Raw genomic sequence first — 15,143 nt, 5'->3', positions numbered from 1 at the left:
CCCTGAAGAGAGATTCTGGTGCTGTAAAAAATTAGATTTTCTCCATTTCATTTCACTAATAAAGATTTTTTCATATTAATTTTTTTCTAGTTATAAAATTCATATTCTTTGCCAAAAGTTTAGCAAATACGTGAAAACATAAAGAAAATTAAAGATCACCCAGAGTCTCACCACCCAGAGATAAACCAGAGAAACTATAACCATAGTTAACATTTTGGTGTAGAACATATCCCAAATTGAATTATTGATTCTTCTCTGCACCCAGTGGTATGCTGGTAAGCCGGCTCTCTGAAATAAACGTCCTGATTTGTAATACTTGCTGATTTCCGTGGTGTAAATACTTCCCCATCTCTAATTTCAAGCTACCAACGTGACACCAGCGAACGTGGAGTTGGGAAGACGTTCTCAATAGGCTCTCATAACTCCTCTGAACCTCACACTGTCCCTCAGGAAGGACCCTAGTCTTTTCCCATGCTTCCCATGTTAGCCACCCACCCAGAGCCACTGTTGATTCTCCCTCCTGCATCCCCACATCGCCATGTTCTGTCAGTTCTGCCTCCACAATATCTTGAATCCACTGACTTCTTTCTTACGCTGCTGCCGTCTGTAGTTCAGACCACTGTTCTCTACACTGCTGCAGGAACGTCCTTCTTGACGTTCTTTCCGCTCCTGCCCCATTCAGTTTATTTTCCCATAAGAACCAGTTAGATCTTAAAACATATACTGTATCATGCTATATTCCAATAAATGTCACCTCCAAGAGGCCTTTTTTACCACCATCCCTCTGAACCTGGTTGGTTTCCTTAATAGTGCTTAAAATCAGGTATTTGTTAACTTCTTGATTTTTGTCTCTCTCCTTGGAATGTAAGCTCCATGAAGCCAAGACCATGTTATCCTGGCACAATACTTAGCAGAGAGCATATTTGTTGAATGAATGCATGAATGAATGAATGAATGAACTCATTCAATCTGTACTTTCCAACTATTATATATTTCACAAAATTTGGGATCATACTCTACATAAATTTTTGTAACCTACTTTTAAAATTTATATTTCAGGGGCCGGCCCCATGGCATAGCGGCTAAGTTCGCATGCTCCACTGCTGGCGGCCCGGGTTCGGATCCTGGGTGTGCACCGATGCACCGCTTGTCAGGCCATGCTGTGGCAGGGTCCCACATAAAGTGGAGGAAGATCAGCACGGATGTTAGCCCAGGGCCGGTCTTCCTCAGCAAAAAGAGGAGGATTGGCGTGGATATTAGCTCAGGGCTGATCTTCTGCACACACACACAAAAAAATTAAATTTATATTTCACTATTATGTTTTACTTCATATCCTTACTTATTTTTTAAGAGTCTAACTTTTTTGTTTTATAATTTTATTTATTTATTTTTTTCCCCCAAAGCCCCAGTAGATAGTTGTATGTCATAGCTGCACATCCTTCTAGTTGCTGTATGTGGGACGTGGCCTCAGCGTGGCCAGAGAAGCAGTGTGTCGGTGCGCGCCCGAAATCCCAACCCGGGCCGCCAGCAGTGGAGCACGCGCACTTAACCGCTAAGCCATGGGGCCGGCCCGAGTCTGACTTTTTTAATGGCTGTGTAGTATTTTCAAGATATGTTGTGTTGTGATTCATTGAATCATTTTCCTGTTAACGGATATTTGGGCTGTTTTTTGTTTTCTGCTGCTAATAATGATTTTTTATTTTGCTTTCAATTATGTGATCTCAGGGTTTTTCTTCTAATTCTTACAGTAAAAGTCCAGTGAACATCTTGCAGATATTTAGAGTTGGCAAAGTGAATGAAACCGCAGAGTTTTTGAGTCGCCTCGGCCACGTGAAGCCCTTGTTGCATGGATCGCCTGCACGCAGCTTTGTAGGGATCCTGTCCCGGTGAGAATACACCATCTTTATTTTCCAAATTTTTCAGCCCCACAAATGTGAACTATTTTACCTTTTTTTCTGTTTTTTTCTATACCACGGGTCTCTTCAGTTAAAATCAGCCAGCTTATTGCATTCCAGAGAAAATGGAACACTTTAAATTATAATTAAATATATAATTTAAATTATGTATTTATTATTATATATATTTTAAAGTGTAGTGCATGGATATGAATTGCTTCTTGAAGAAGGATGTCTCTATTTCACAGCTCTTCTAGGGATAGTCCAACACTTAAAGACAAAAGTCTAGAAATCAGAGTGCCTCTCTATTCAAAACAGTCTGCTTTGAATAACCACTTAATGTTAGGGCTGAAACTTAAGTTGCAGAGAGCAGGAAAATATGATGAAATCTGGATCCTTAATTAAATACCAAAGAAGAAACTTAAAAAGAAAGATATAAGATCCATCTGGAAAAAACTTTAAACTGCTATTAATATTTTTTCCCCCCAAAGCCCCAGTAGACAGTTGTATGTCATAGCTGCACATCCTTCTAGTTGCTGTATGTGGGACGTGGCCTCAGCATGGCCAGAGAAACGGTGCGTCGGTGCGCGCCCGGGATCCAAACCCGGGCCGCCAGCAGCGGAGCGTGCGCACTTAACCGCTAAGCCACAGGGCCAGCCCTAAACTGCTATTGAAGGACCCAAAAGATACTTGCAGTAATCAGAAAGATGCCAGTTTTTCTTGAATTAACCTATAAATTTAATGCTATCACAATAAAAGTACTAAAAAGATTTTTTAAACAAATAAAAAGCTGACTCTACAGCACTTTTTTTTTTTTTTTTTGGTGAGGAAGATTGGCCCTGAGCTAACATCTGTGCCAATCTTCCTCTATTTTGTGTATGGGACGCCTGCCACAGCGTGGCTTGACAAGTGGTGTGTAAGTCTGCACCCAGGATCTGAACCCACAAACCCTGGGCCTCCAAAGCAGAGCACGTGAACTTAACCACTATGCCACTGGGCCGGCCCAGCACATATTTTTTAAAAATTTGACATTACCAGGGTAATTCTGAAAAAGAAGAGTAATGAGGGAGAATTAACCAGTCAGACATTAAAAACATATTATAAAGCTATATTAATTAAAATAGTAGGTAGTGCATAAATAGATGAATGAACAGAATAAAGAGGCCACAAGTAAGCACAGTAACAAACAATTTATTTTTATTTTTTATTTTTTATTTTTTTTGTGAGGAAGATCAGCCCTGTGCTAACATCTGCCAATCCTCCTCTTTTTTTGCTGAGGAAGACTGGCCCTGGGCTAACATCCGTGCCTCATTTTCCTCCACTTTATATGGGACGCTGCCACAGCCTGGCCTGACAAGAGAAGCAAGCAATTTAGCATATGATAAAAGTAGCTTTTATCTCTGTGGACGAAAGATAATTTCTCAATACTGTATATTGGGATAAATAGATAACTACTGAGAAAAAATATAAAGTTGGACCCTTACCTGATTCCTCACACTTAAATAAGCTCTACATGGAGCAAAGATTTAAAAATTAAAAATAAACTGTAAAGGTACTAAATGAAAAGTGGGAGAATTTTTTAAAAATAATCTTTGAGTGGGAATTGCCTAAGTATGATTAAAACCCAAAAGCCATTTTATAGGAACAATTCCATCTCATTATAGAAAATTCAAACAGCGAAGTTTATATAATAAAAGGCAGAAGTCTCCCTTTACCCGCCTTCCCACAGATAACCGTGATTTAACTTTGATTGCGGAGTTCCTTGAATGCTAGAAGTTCAGTAAGAACCTGCATAAGTTCTTGAACAAGGAAGAGATGCCATCAGCACTAGCCTTAAACATTGTTCCGCTGAGCACTGGGGGGCCTCAGCCTGAAGGAGGCAGAGCCCAGAGGCAGGAAAAATGGCCAGCAGCCCAGAGCAGGCCAAGACAATGTTGAGAAACTGGCCACAGCTTGGTGCATTTGAATGGCACCTGGGACTTCTTTTGTGGGATTACTTTGAAATGCATTTTTCTTTTCATTTCATACTATTTATTTATTATCTTTTAATTGGTGCATTTATTTTTTTCCAGCTTTATTGAGGTATAATTGGCAAATAAAAATTGTATATTTTAGGTTGTACAACGTGATTTTTTTTAAGGTGTACAATGTGATGATTTAATATACGTAAGTTGGTTAAGACAAGCAAGTTAATTAACACATCCATCACCTCACATAGTTACCTTTCTTTTTCTTGTGGTGAGAACACAAGATCTACTCTCTTAGCAAATTTCAGGTATGCAATACAGTATTATTAACTATAATTACCATGCTGTACATTAAATCTCCAGAACTTATTCATCTTATAACTGAAAGTTTGTACCTTTTGACCAACATCTCCTCATATCCCCCAATCCCCAGCCCCTGGAAACCACTGTTCTACTTTCTGGTTCTATGAGTTTGACATTTTTAGATTCCGCATATAAGTGAGGTCATGCAATATTTGTCTTTCTGTGTCTGGCTTATTTCATTTAGCATAATGTCCTTAAATAGCACCTGTCTCTGCTAGAATTATGAGGCTATAATAAAAGATTCCTTTTTTTTAGTAAATCATTATAATGCCCTTTCTTTTTAGGGGGTTGCTTTTACCCAAAGTAGTTGAAGACCGTGGCATGAAAAGAACAGACATTGGAAATCTTGGGAGTGGAATATATTTCAGCGATGCACTCAGGTTAGTACATTATATCCTTACTCATGTTACTAACACCCATCACCAAGGAATCATTACCGAGTACTTGCTATGTGTTTCCCTCTGTCTTTCCTTGATGAGAGATTTCTCACCCAAAAAACAGATCATTGCAAGCAACCAGGTTTCTCAGTATACTGTAGAAGCATGTCTTTTGTGGTGAATATTTAGGAAAATTGTATTTGAAATGGTGTTAGTGACTTTATTATCCTAAGAGCTTTTACATATACTTACCCACTTAATTGTTACAACAATCCTCAGATCAGTTCTATCGTTATCCTATATCACAGATGAGAACACTGAGGGACAGTGAGGGTATATTGCCTAAGATCACACAGTATTTTATCTTTCTTCAGGGCCAACAATCTTAACTTCTATAGCACATGTTCTCTCTTCTAAACAATTTATCTATTATATATGAACTCTAAATGCCTGGAATAATATTTCATCTTCAGTATCCTTGTTAATATTTAAATCCATCCTCATAATAGCCATAATGTGTTGAATGCCTGCCCTGTGCTATTCCCCAGGCTAAGTGCTTCATGTACATTGTCTGTAAACCTCACAACTGGTATTGTGACATCACTTTATGAAAAGGAAACAGACTCATGGAGGTTAAGTAACTACATAAGGTCACAGAGCTACTTAAATGATGGAGCCTGGGTTCAGGCCCAGGACAAGGGATAATTATCCAGGATATTTAAAGAGATCCTACAAATGGGTAAGAAAAAGATAAACCAATAAGAAAATGGGCAAAAGACATGAATAGGAACCTAGTAGAGAAGGAAACATGTATGGACAATAACATTGGAAAAGATTAGCAATGAAGAACATGCAAATTAAACCATTATGATACCATTTTATACTATCATATAGGGCCGGCCCCGGGGCTTAGAGGTTAAGTGCGTGCGCTCCGGTGCTGGTGGCCCGGGTTCGGATCCCGGGCGCGCACCGATGCACCGCTTCTCCGGCCATGCTGAGGCCGCGTCCCACATACAGCAACTAGAAGGATGTGCAGCTATGACATACAACTATCTACTGGGCTTTGGGGGAAAAAAATAAATAAATAAAATTATTATACTATCATATTGACAAAAAAAAAATTTAACATCTCTCGGTGTGGGTAAGTCTCTAGAACAATCTGAACTCTCAAACACTGTTGATAAGACTATAAATTGATAAACCCTCTTGAAAAAGTTTTGGCATTATCTGGTATAGTCGAAGAGCATAGTTGATAGTATAACTCATAAATCCTACAGATAGGCCCATGAACCAGCAAGCAGCGGTTCTCAATCCTGGCTGCACATTGGAATCACTTGGGGGAACTTTTAAACACTACTGGTGCTGATTTCATGTGTTAAAAAACAAAATTCAACTGAGTAAATTTGAAGGTCTAATTGGCTTTATTAAATGATTCATGGCAGTGTCTCATCTGGCAAGCAGAGAGATATGCTGGGGGTTACACAACATGGAAGGCTTTTATATTAACAAGGGTGGGACAAAGAAAGGAAGGCATCAGCAAGTTCACTGGAGGAAAGTAAAAGTTCAGGTGACAACAGCTTCTCATTGGCTGAGCTGTGGCATTTTCCATTGGCTGGACTTGTTGCTGGGCAGGAAAGAAGTCTTCCTTCCTCCTGCTGGAGCAGTGAAGTAGTTGCACTTCCCGTTTGGGAGTGCAAAGTATGTCTCTTCCTGCTGAGGTCAGTAACTGACGCTTCTTCTTGTTGGAGTCTGTAATTGATGAAGACTGGTAGGGCATGAGGGCGCACTCTACAGGCCTTCTCGACTTCAATGTTAGTTGAGGTTTTCTTTATTAATTTTAGCAGACCCCAGACCAGTTAAATCAGGATCTCTAGGGGTGATATTTGGTTATCAATAGATTTTAAGTTCCCTGGATGATTATAATATGCAGCCTGGATCAAGAATCACTACCCTAGTAAAACTGTGGTGTACATAGACCAGGAGACATATATAGGAATGGCTGAGAACACTGTGGTAAAAGAACACTGGAAATGATGCAGATTTCCACTGACAGTGGAATGGATTGATAAATTTTGGAGGAGTCCTACAGGGAGTCCTATTTTAGACAGTTTAAACAAGTGCAGTACAGCTCCACATGTCAAACAGATGAGCCTTCGAAACATAACGTGGAGCAAACATTGCTGTATGATTCTCTACATATGCAAAGTTCAAAAACAAGCAAAACTAAACGTTATATTGTTGAGGGACAGATACCTATGTGTCAATACTATAAAATAAAGAAAAAATAATATATACAAAAATCAAGATAGTAATTAGATTACGTCTGAGTGGCAGGGAAGGTGATGCCATGGGGGCAATAGGAATATAGATGTTGTTCTGTTTCTTAAACTATGTGGTATCTATATGGTTGTTTGTCTTATTATTATTCTTGACACTTAACATTTATAGTATAAATGCTCCTTCCTATGTACAAAATATTTCAAAGTAAAATTTTTTAGATGTTAAAATATTTTTTAGAAATAAATAGGAATTCAGTTGAATTTAACCAAATTAAAATGCTTAGTGACTTTTGACAGAGTGATTTCAGTGAAGAAGTATGGAAAGAGCCAAATTGCAGTGCATTGAGGAGTGGTCAGCAGACAAGCAAGTGGAGACAGTCACTGAACTCTGTGGAGAATGTGGTGAGAAAGGAGGAGATGGAGAGGAAGAAAGCTGGAGGGCAGAGTCAAGGGTCACATGTTAGTAAGTTACAGGGAATGAGGTTTATAGCAGGAATGGGAAAAATTCATTTTTGAAAACAGAAGTGCGAGTCTTGGAGGGGCTAGAACAAAGGGTCATCAGGCAACGCTTTTCCATTTTGGTCTTGATCTTTGGAAAAATAGAAGTATGTCCAAAAAGTGTTGCTCCCAAAGGTGTGCTAGCCTGTGCTCCTAGTAGCAAAAGTTGCTTTATTAAAGCTGCTGATTCCTGAAGAAAGTTAAAACAAAATTTCTCATTTAGGTGTCATTTGAAATTTTTGTTTTTCCGTTTGGATTCTGAAGGCTGTGTGGGAATACAGTACCTTCTTCCCTTTGACCAGTTCTTACTTACTTGGTATTTAATGTCCTTTCTGAACTTTATGGCAGATAATTAATCTACTTTTTCTTAATTAATTTGGTGGGGTTTTTTCCTGCTTTTTCACCACTCTGGTGTTTACTGTACCAAAATGTATATTTTAGTAGCTAATAAAGATTTGGGGAAACAGTGGAATTCACCTCTCTCAGAGAACAAAGTACTTTGAGCACTGCCTAGCGCAACAGAAGGGCAATATACGTGTTGTTACATTAAGATTTTAAATAAGTAAGTGAATAATAAAGTTCTAAATTGAATCTTCAGAGATATTTCAATAACAGTAAAATTTGGAACATTCTACCAGCAGTCTTTTAAACAATATATCCTATACATATAATAAAGTATTTTTGCCATGTAACTGTAAATTGTAAATGTGTGCTTATTTCCTTTCACATGCAGTACAAGTATTAAGTACTCACACCCGGGAGAGACAGATGGCACTAGACTCTTGGTCATCTGTGATGTCGCCCTTGGGAAGTGTGTGGACTTACACAAGAAAGACTTCTCTTTAATGGAAGCACCGCCAGGTTATGACAGTGTCCATGGGGTTCCAGGAACAGCCACTATCCCCACGGACTTCGAGGTATTTATATCAAGAAACAGGCAGAGAGGCTCCTGCTTTTATTAAATGTGCTTAAGTTTAAATAATTATTGAATCCACTGTCTGAATTCAATATTTTCTAAATTAGCAAACATGAAATTCTGCTTTTATGAAAACATTTGCCAATAGAGGATTTTTTTTGCTACCTATTAATTTCTGTTGGCTCTAGGATGATGAATTTGTTGTGTATAAAACCAATCAGGTTAAAATGAAGTATATTATTAAATTTTGCATACCTGGAGATGAAATAAAGGACTTTCATCCTTGTGACAGTACTGAATTAGAGGAACACAGACCTGAGTTTTCAAATTTCTCAAAGGTTGAAGGTAAGACAATTTTCTTGAATGCTGTTTTATGTGATATTTATAGAACTCAAACGTTATATTTTCAGTGCAGTTTATATTCATGTTTGGTAACTATATCTATGACCTCATACATAAATATTTTACTTCCTTTTTTATTTTGTAAAAATAAAAACTGGATGCTTAAGAGAGGTTAAATGATCTCAAAATTACACGTTACTTCATTAACACGCTAAAGTTGAGCTTGTTCATCAACATGAAAACCCACGGAACCAGTTTAAGATGTCAGAGTGCAAAAGGTATGATGGGGGTGGGTGGAAGAGACAGAAGCCACAGCTTTAGAATCAGGAACCTTGGGTTCAAGTGTCAACTTGCCACTTACTAGGCTGTGCAATATTAGACAAATTGCATAACCTTTATGGGCTTCAATTTCTTTCTGATACGTATGAGATCACTATCTGCATTAGATGAAGGTACTCCAAAAACTGTAATGTGCAGCTTCTATATTAGTAGTACAAATATATGAGAGGATGATAGCTTCTCAGAGAATCACAAGCCCAAACTATTATAATATTAATTAATAGCATTGTAAAAACGCATTAACATTTTTAACTGTCATCAAATTATTTTTTATCAGAAACGTATGATTTCATATATGAGAAGATGACTCCCGTTTTTTCTCTGGGAGTCATTAAATGAGATGTCCGGCAAAAGAATATATATTTATATATCTAACCATATCAATATTTTTGTACCACGTAGTACGTTTAGCACGTGAGTGTTTTTATATGCTGTATTAAGAGTTTGATTTAGTCTTCCTTGCACTGAAAGTCTAAGCAATCTCATATTGCTCCAACATGCTTTTGTGGCACAATAAATAACAGTGACTAACCAATTCAAAATTACAAGTCAGGGAATGCAGATATCTATTTTTGTTTTGTTTTGTTTTTTTATAATTTTATTTATTTATTTATTTATTTTTTCCCCCCAAGCCCCAGTAGATAGTTGTATGTCATAGCTGCACATCCTTCTAGTTGCTGTATGGGGGACGCGGATTCAGCATGGCTGGAGAAGCGGTGCGTCGATGCGCGCCCGGGATGTGAACCCTGGCCGCCAGCAGCGGAGCGCATGCACTTAACCGCTAAGCCACGGGCTGGCCCGGAATGCAGATATCTAGATTCATGCTTAAGCCACACTTATTTAGATATTCTTAAGACCTCTGTGTACTTGTGTGTACGTTTAAATCTATATCTTTCAAGTAATAGCGTGACTCTAAATTTTCAAGATGACTCCTCAAAGTGTCTGGATTAAAAAGGCAGAAGTGTATCTGTTGAGAATGCTGCCCCCATTTTTCTATGTGGGTTCACTTACTTCTCAGAATTGCCTATTGAAAAATCATAAAATGGGGGCCGGCCCCGTGGCTTGGTGGTTAAGTGCGCGCGCTCCGATGCTGGTGGCCCGGGTTCGGATCCCGGGCGCGCACCGAGGCACCACTTCTCCGTCCATCCTGAGGCCGAGTCCCACATACAACAACTAGAAGGATGTGCAGCTATGACATACAACTATCTACTGGGGCTTTGGGGGGAAAAATAAATAAATAAAATCTAAAAAAAAAAAAAAAAAATGATCCTTTCAAAAAAATAAAAAAAATCATAAAATGCTATTTGTCCATTTTTCCTAAATATAGTGTATGAAGGGAAGGGGAAGGAATAAAGATCAAGGTAACAAAAATAGAGAGTGCAGGGATGGTTTTGAAAGCTAACATTATCATTTTTAATACGTAGATTACCAGTTACCAGACACCAAACCTTTCAGCAACATCAAGTCTGGCCTTCAGGATACCTCTGGGAATTCAGTTCCTCTTGAGGATGTTCACATCAAGGGGAAAATTATAGACTTTGTAGCCCAGGTATGCTCTTTGTGGTTTTTCGATACTTACACTAAATGGACGTAGATCATAAATGAGAATGTGATTATAGTTACATGAACTAAACAAAACGTGCATTTCTAAAATTCTACGTAACAGGGACTGTTCTAGGCTCTAGGCATTGAACAAGCAACAAACAATACAAAAACTCTGCCATCATGGAGAATACATTTTATTGGGGGACTAGGCAATAAACGTGATGAATAAATAAGATACAGTCATGTGTTGCTTAATGACAGGCACACATTCTAAGAAATGTGTCATTAGGTGACTTTGTCATTGTGCAAACATCACAGAGTATACTTACGTAAACCTGGATGGTATAGTCTACTACACACCTAGACTATGTGGTGCTAATCTTAGAGGACCACCATCATATGTGCAGTCTGTCGTTGACTGAAACATTGTTATATGGCACATGACTGTACATAATATGTTAGATGGTGATAGGTGCTAAAGAAGAAAATCAAAGCAAGGAGGAATAGGAACTGCACAAGAGGGAGGGGTTTGAACTTGTAAATAGAGTGGCCAAGGAAGGCTGCACTGAGAAGGTGACATCTGAGTACAGATGTGTAGGAAGTAGGAGACTAAACCATGTGGACGTCTGGGGAACACTCATTCCAGGCAGAGGAAACTGCATGTTCAAAGGCCCTGAGGTGGGAGCAAGCCTGATGTGATCAACAGACATCAAGGAAGCCACTGTGGTGGAGGAGACTGGAAAGGGGAAGCATGGTAGGAGATTGAGTCAGAGAGGTGGGGGGGGGGGGTCAGCTCACATCAGGATACAAGACATACTGTCCTTAACTCTGAGTGAAATGGAAACCTTGAGAAGAGGTTTGGCAGAGGAGTGATGTGATCAGACCTATATTTTCACAGAGTCACACCAGCCAACATGTTGAGGACAGTCTGAAGTTAGGAGACATCTTAGGTCAAGTCATCTGTAAAACAGACTCTAGATGAAAATTTGTTTTCAGGAAGATTGTTGAGAAGTGCCCTCGGAAGCAACACCTGTAAGAAAGCGAGGGAGACAGGACCTGGCAGAAGGAGACATTGAACATGACACAGGCGTACCAGAGTCCTCAGCCGATCTCTGAAGCCGGGGTAGCCCTTCAGAGATGAGGAGAGGGGGCTGGGCTTTGTGCTCCCACAGGGACCAGTCATTGGATGTGGCTGCCGCTGGGGAGGGGTCAGAAGCTTGAGTGAGACGGTTCACCTTTGGCCGAAAACAGGTCTGGGGAGGAACTCAGCACATGACACTCCCAGAAGCCTTGGTCCTGAAAGGGACATCTGGGAGCATACCACAGCATCAAAAGTACATAACTATTGAAGTAATTCAGTCAAGGATGTTGGTGACTTGGACCAAAATGTTAGCAGTGGGGGTGGTAAGAAGTCATTGGGTCTGGCAAAGGTTTGAAGGTAGACCCAATAAGGTTCGCTGATGGATATGGAAGATGAGAGAAAGTCAGGAGTCAAGGATGACGCCAAGGTTTTTGGCCTGAGTAGCCAGAAGGATCAAACGTGTTTGCACTTACTGAAATGGGAAAGGCAGTAGGAGGGTAGAGTGGGGGAACTATCAGGAGGTCATCTTTGGCCATATAATGTAAGATGCTGATGGCCAGATGGAAGAGCCAAATAGGCAGCTAGACATTTGAGTCTAGAGTTCAGCGAAGAGTTAACTCCAGCTGGGAGTTATAAATTGGGGAGTCACTAGTATTTAGATACTACTTAAAACCATGAGACCACATCAGGTCACCAAGAGAATCAGTTAGAGAGAGAAGAGAAGACCAACATTTAGAGGACAGGGGGATGAGGCTGAATCAACAAAGGAGACTGAGAGGGAACAGCCAGTGAGATACACACACAAGGGAAACCGGCTTCTCTGGAAGTTGAATGAGGAGGAAAGAATGGTCAACTCTGTCAAAGCCTGCTGATAGATCAAGTAAGATAAAGACTGAGACTTGACCATTGGATTTAGCAATGAAGAGATCATTGGTGACCTTGACAATCACCTTTTTGATGGAGTGGTGAGGGTAAAAGCCTAATCAGAGTCAGTTCAAGAGAGAATGGAAGGAAAGAATTTGGAAACAGAGGAGAGAAAATGGGACAGTAGCTGAAGAGAAGTGGGGTCAGAGTGTTTTCTTTTACGATGTAGGAAATCATAACATGTATGTGAGCCAGTGCAAGAGAAAAACTCTGATGATCCAATAGAGAGAGTACAATATGTGTGTGTTTTCACACCACTAAGCAGTTGACTCAATTCTGACACTATCTACCTGGAGATACCATCAAATCCCACAGGTTAAGGGCTCAGTCCCACAAGACTGCTCTCCTCCCTACCACTTCAGATGCCAATTGCAGGTCCCAGGTTGTTACCTATGCTTTTGGTTGACTGGCTATAGATCAGAGGTTCCAGCAACCCCCTCCTTGGGTTAGATTAATAATCTAGAGTGACTCACAGAACTCAGAGAAACATTTTACTTATTAGATCACTGGTTTATTATAAAAGAATATAACTCAGGAACAGCCAGATGGAAAAGATGCACAGGGCAATGTATGTGGGAAAGGGTGCGGAGCTTCCATGCTATCTGGGCATACCACTGTCCCCCATATGTCCATGTGTTCACCAACCTGGAAGCTCTCTGAAACCTGTCCTTTAGGGTTTTTATGGAGGCTACATTACATTGGCATGGTTGATTAATCATTGGTCATTGGTGATTGAACTTAATATCCAGCCCCTCTCCCCTCCCCTGAAGTTGGAGAGTGGGGCTGAAAATTCTAACCCTCTAATCACCTGGTTGATTCTCCTGGCAACAGCCCGCATCCTTAGGTGTTTTCCAAAAATCACCTCATTAACATAAACTCAGGTGTCGTGCAAAGGGGTTTGTTATGAATATCAAAAGACACCTACATTGTTTTTATCACTTAGGAAATTGCAAAGGGTTTTAGGAGCTCTTGTACCAAAAATGGGTTCTAAGACCAAATATATGTTTCCTATTATAAATCACAATATCACAGGGGGGATTTGCTAGAGATGCATCCTTTTGTAGGCAGGAGAATGTGAGGGCTAATCTTCAGGTGCAGTTCTTGGCCCCAACCAGAAGCTTGTTCATCCGTGGTCACAAGACAGAAGGTAGAGGTCATGGGCACACATGCAGGTAGGTGGCCAGATGTGGTGAAGCTTGTAAAGTTCTCAATATTCTAAAACTGAATTTGTTTTCTAAGATTTGATCTCATCGTTGGCTTCTAACACTAAAGATTGCATTGAACAACTGTAAAGACCTCTTAGGAAAATAAGAACATCCGAGTCCAGTGTTGTAATATTCCTATCCCTTCAGTGGGAAATCAGGTTAATTGTAGTGATCACCTTAAACTGGGAAAATGGGGCATGGTGGGGTGGAAAAGAGCATGCTGCCTGTAGACTCAAATGACGGGTGACCATTCTATAGATATGAGAGATAAGGTGGATTTTATTTGAGCCAAGCTGAGGATTATAGCCTGGGAGAGGAGCCTTCACAAAGGAAGAAAGCACTCCAGAGAAGCCTGGTTTTCAGTACAGTTTTATACCTTTTTAGAACAAAGAACACACATCAAACATGCTCAGGGTACATATTCATCAAAGTTTCAAAGAGGTATTCACTTGCAGATTAGCAGGTTAACATGACCCTGATCATGTCCAGGAAAGGAAACCTATCTTCAGGAGTACTGATACTGGCACCAATACTGGCATTGTAGGAAAGAAAGTATGCATCCTTGTCTTCAAAGTGTGCATTCTTTGACTTTGAGACAATGTTTAGTACATTCTTTAATGGCTGGAGCAGATGAACAATGTATATTTGATAGGCCATAAATCAGGCTTCTTTAGTTCAAGTTGAATCAGGTTTAATCCAGAATAGCTATCACATATACCTCAATATGTGAAAATTTCTTATCAGTTTCTCCTTTTGATCAATAATCTTTCAGTAGAAAGCATTGATGATCAAAATATTGTCTCTTGGTGCCAGGGTGGTTGCTGCCTGCCCTGGGTCCATCATGTCCCTCGGTGGTAGGCTTTTATTTCATTAATTTGTCCAGTTATCCATGTTGTGGGGGGAATAGGTGGATATAGTGGATAAGCATAGAGGTATATATTGACAGGGGTAGCATTTTATAGGTCATATAATTTGTCAATTATTTTTAGATTGTTGCACAAACATTGCACATGTGCTTTTATGTAACTTCTTATGATTACATTGTTTATAACAATTATAGAACAGATATAGTAACAATGGTAATAAATTTCTTCTCATCCTAGTTTGGAGGTATTTGTCTGGGTCAGTCAAAGTCAGGTGTTAGAAACAGGAGTTGAAATCCACTCAGGTGGAGGGGCCTTTTTTAAATGAGAAGTGTGGATCCATGAGTCTATGCCCTTTAATTTTGTAGCCCATGGATTGGTTACAAGTACCTGATATGGTCCTTTCCAATGGGGCTGCAAAGAGTCTTTTATTTGATGCCTTTTCCAATAAACAAAATCTCCAGGTTGTAGGCCATGATCCTTAAGGTCTTCATCTCATGGGAGCTTGCTGTGAAAGGAATCAGCTACCAACCTTTCGTTTCTTTTAAG

The 15,143-nt window shown here is 39.7% G+C and overlaps 1 protein-coding gene across 10 annotated transcripts in view; it reads left to right on the top strand.

Moving 5' to 3' along the window:
- The window catches only part of PARP4 (poly(ADP-ribose) polymerase family member 4), a 153,124-nt gene that overhangs the window by 47,623 nt on the left and 90,358 nt on the right, over positions 1 to 15,143 (top strand). For all 10 annotated transcript variants that reach the window (XM_087436343.1, XM_087436347.1, XM_087436344.1 and 7 more), the window contains 5 exons: positions 1,749 to 1,886; positions 4,510 to 4,605; positions 8,113 to 8,296; positions 8,484 to 8,640; positions 10,401 to 10,525. In XM_087436343.1, coding sequence (XP_087292469.1) covers positions 1,749 to 1,886; positions 4,510 to 4,605; positions 8,113 to 8,296; positions 8,484 to 8,640; positions 10,401 to 10,525 — 700 coding nt within the window. The remainder of the gene's footprint in view (positions 1 to 1,748; positions 1,887 to 4,509; positions 4,606 to 8,112; positions 8,297 to 8,483; positions 8,641 to 10,400; positions 10,526 to 15,143) is intronic.

Source organism: Ceratotherium simum, chromosome 10 (assembly GCF_057802395.1).
Source record: "Ceratotherium simum simum isolate JZ-2026a chromosome 10, ASM5780239v1, whole genome shotgun sequence".
Lineage (NCBI taxonomy): Eukaryota > Metazoa > Chordata > Mammalia > Perissodactyla > Rhinocerotidae > Ceratotherium > Ceratotherium simum.
The sequence above is the reverse complement of the archived record's forward strand: the minus strand, read 5'-3'. Positions and strand labels throughout refer to the sequence as shown.